Here is a 3,554-nt window from a genome sequence, read left to right as displayed (position 1 = left end):
GAAGAGGGGATGATGTGAAGTCCAAATGTATAACTATGATGCCATATATTAATATTAGTATAGTGGGATTTTGGTAGCCATCGGATTAATTTAAATCTAGACCACTCGCTTTTGTATATAAATTAGGGTTTTTGGGCTAATTAATATGCACATTTCTATATTCCATTTCCCTGTTCCATGAACACATATTATATTAATAATAAATAAAAATTTATTTCAAATAAAAAAGCTTAAAAGGAATATTTTAAAATATATCTCAATATTCTAAATATATTCCTTAAAAGTTTGTACTATGCACAAAAGGTGAGCTAGAAAATATAACTTTACCTACTAGACACCTCCTAGTCCCCAGCCAGCATCTAGCAACTTTGTAAGTTCATCGTCTTCTTCCTCCTTGTCTTCTTCCTCCTTGTCGTGGCCATGATCTTCGACAATCTTGTCCGCCACAAACTCGTGATCCGCAACCTTTGCTTCCACAAACGCGTGGTTTTCTTCTTCTTCTTCTTCTACTTCTTCTTCTTCTGATTCTTCTTTGAGCTTCCCTCCCTGGAGATCATGGTTTCTCACCTCGCTGTGCTCCACCAGCCACTTGGAGATCCGGTCAAGTGCCAGGGCCTCGCCCAGTCCATGGAAAACAGGTGAGACCAAGCCCGAGCCCGGGAGCTTGTGGACAATGTTCGTCACGGGATCCTTGTATTCCACCCAGATGTCGGCGGCAGAGCCAACGATCCCTCGTTTCTGAAACTCACCCGCGATTTTCCTGGGGTAGTTGATCACATCGATCGCGCTGTGGAGGCATGTCTCGATGGCCTCGCCAACGACATAGATCTGAAAAGAAGAAAAAAAATGGAAGACAATGAATCGAACTTCCATACGAAAAAGACAAAAGAAATTACTCGATCATCCAGGAATTTGAGAAGATCGAGCCCTTGGGTCTCCGCAGTATGGAAGATCGGCTCTAGGAAATTTTCGGCCAAGGCGATGGACGAACCCAGAGGCCTGGGAAGCTCGACAGCTTTGGTGGCGGCATATCGCGCCAGGACAAACGCTTTCTTCCCCAAATTCTGGAGCAGTTTTGGCTGCTGCTCCTTGACGAAAATCTGCCCGAAAAACCCCCATCAGTCAATCCAGAATCTAGAGCAGCAAAATTTACCTCCTCGTCTTGCATTGCAAGCGTCCGACTGGGGCAATCGCGAGCATGCAAGTGTCACGACCTGGAAAAAAATCTCCCGATAAGCGCATGAGATTATTTGGAGAGAAACGAGTCGATTTCGGACCCTAGAACCAGAATCGCATGGATCCACTCACCGATTTCCTGCCGACCGATCGATAGCTGAGCTTCCCTCCCAGGGCTGAGGGGGCGCGCGCCGACCCCAAAACGGTCACTCTGCAAATTATAAACACACAAAATGCTGGCTCTCTCTAAAACGAAGAACGCGACACTGAATTAAAAACTAAAAGGAAGAGGATATTTAAAGGACACGTGTTCGGTTTGTACTACGTTTCTTTTCTTATTACTAAAGCTTAGGATCTTGGAACAATTTCCGGCGCTGTCCACGATTTTTATCATCTCTGAAGCCCTTGGAAGTTGAACATGATGGACATGTTTCGCAGCTACTGAATGACGTCAACGCCTGGAGTTCTGTCAGACACGCAACACAGCTACCACTGTCTTCGGATATGATGTTTTTGCTTTTAGTGATGAACTAATTCTTAGAGGGAACGATGACAAGATTTGAGTTCTTCTCAACCAAATGGACGCTCAACGTCTGTCCTATCGTACATCCTGACCCGTTACTTCAGCAGTTCATTAGAGTACATGGAGCTCTTATGTGGTCCAGTGATTTCTGAATATCAGCCACTGTTGGTGATTTTTGTGTTGTGGTGACAAGATCATTCTAAGCAAAGGACTGTTTGACCTGGAACAGGAGTGATTTCTTCTTAGTTTTTCATTATCATACTTCTTCGCAGAAAAAGTATATGCAAAACAGCTTACTATAATCCGTCGGTCTCGGGTGCCACAAGACCCTGTAAATAGCTGATGAATGAATGAATGAATATTTCATCTGGCATTTAAAGCAACAAACAGGAAGCTTGGTAGTGAATTGGGTATAGAGGTGTTTGTATTTCGCGTGTGCAAATTATATCCTTCTCTTACAAGTGCCAAAAAGGGGACTTGCCACACATTGATGCATTTCTGTGCACAATATTGACAGCTTTCATTGTCTAAGGCAATTCCAGTATGTAGATGACATGCTCACTTAATGCTAATCATGATTCTAACTCCTGGAGACAATATTTGCTATAATCTGACTTGTCATATCATTGCTACAATCTGACTCCTGGGGCTTTGTTTTCCAGGTTATGTCAAGCTCATAGAACAACATTAGTTTGACTTGGTTGCAAATCAAAAGTTTTAACTCAAAATCAATTCATAGTTAGATATGGTAAGTTATAATTTAAAAATTCTTATTTTCACTAGTTTTTAGTGAAAAAATAAGAATTTTTAATTATTTACTATTTGACTCTAAGGTGTTTGCTGCCTATCTAAATTTCTTTACAACTTGTGGCCTATAAAATGAAAAAATGTAGAGAGTTCATTGAAATCTTTTGTACTAAATAGCCAAAGCTTAACTCTCTTAGAAATTCATAAACTTCAACTTCCATAACAATGTCAGTATTAATCTGAAACTAATTCACATCCAACATAAAAGGCACCTTTTGTAACTCTAGTGGAAAAGGTAAGTTCCAATGTTTGACATTTAAACTGTGCTCTTTGAATATCTTGCTTAATCAGTTTCTCTCTACAAGTAAAATGAAGTCTCCTCTTCATTGTTAATGATAAACAAAGTTATAATTTTACTCTTGTAAATTGAGTAGTCTATCCTTTCCTACAAGTTGAAGTATAGGTTTATCATCATAACTTTGAACCTTTGTTATCAATATTTTGGCTGAAATGGTAAGTATAAGTAAAGAATTCTTGAGAAATCAAATGTCCTACTATAAACCCTTTTATTTGTATAGTCTACTGAACTAAATCTTTAATCATTTTAAAGTAACATTCCATAAAGAACATCAACCATGAATAACATGGTCCTACTAACTCAACCTCCTCTAAAATTGTAGATCTTATAATTTTATGGGAATTGCTCTAGAATTGTAGATATACTTGCTTATTCATTTGGTTGAATAGGTTGAGCTAATAAAACCATGATACTCATGATCAATATTCTTCATATGTCACATTCTCAACAATATAAATAGCTAAGTGTACTTGTGTTGTTATGGATATTGTTGGAAGTTTAGTTTCTAGCAAATAAATTCTTATCCTAAAAGTAGTGTTAGCAAACATTACAATGATCAAAGAGGGACTTAATAAGGATCAAAGAAAAGATTTTAAAGCATTCTAAGGGTATTATAGAATAGTTATAAGATTGGATGGTTTAATTTTGATAAGATAATGAGAATGGATATAACTTAAGGCATAAGAAGCTAGTGTGTCAGTGGTACATTTGAAGTGGGATTCAAACACATAAAGCACTTGAACTAAGTGT

At 38.4% G+C, this 3,554-nt stretch overlaps 1 protein-coding gene across 1 annotated transcript; it reads right to left on the bottom strand.

The window, feature by feature from the left end:
* Window positions 1-250: 250 nt before the first annotated feature.
* Window positions 251-1,414, bottom strand: LOC9653207. The gene is made up of 4 exons (XM_002977968.2): window positions 1,309-1,414; window positions 1,154-1,214; window positions 897-1,100; window positions 251-828 (listed from the first exon to the last, which is right to left on the bottom strand). The coding sequence occupies exons 2-4, from the start codon at window positions 1,166-1,168 to the stop codon at window positions 331-333; spliced, it is 717 nt and encodes a 238-aa protein (XP_002978014.1). The 5' UTR covers window positions 1,169-1,214; window positions 1,309-1,414; the 3' UTR covers window positions 251-330.
* Window positions 1,415-3,554: the final 2,140 nt, after the last annotated feature.

This window comes from Selaginella moellendorffii, unplaced genomic scaffold (assembly GCF_000143415.4).
Source record: "Selaginella moellendorffii unplaced genomic scaffold, v1.0 SELMOscaffold_36, whole genome shotgun sequence".
NCBI lineage: Eukaryota > Viridiplantae > Streptophyta > Lycopodiopsida > Selaginellales > Selaginellaceae > Selaginella > Selaginella moellendorffii.
Note: the sequence above shows the minus strand (reverse complement) of the source record. Positions and strands in the feature narration are given on the sequence as shown.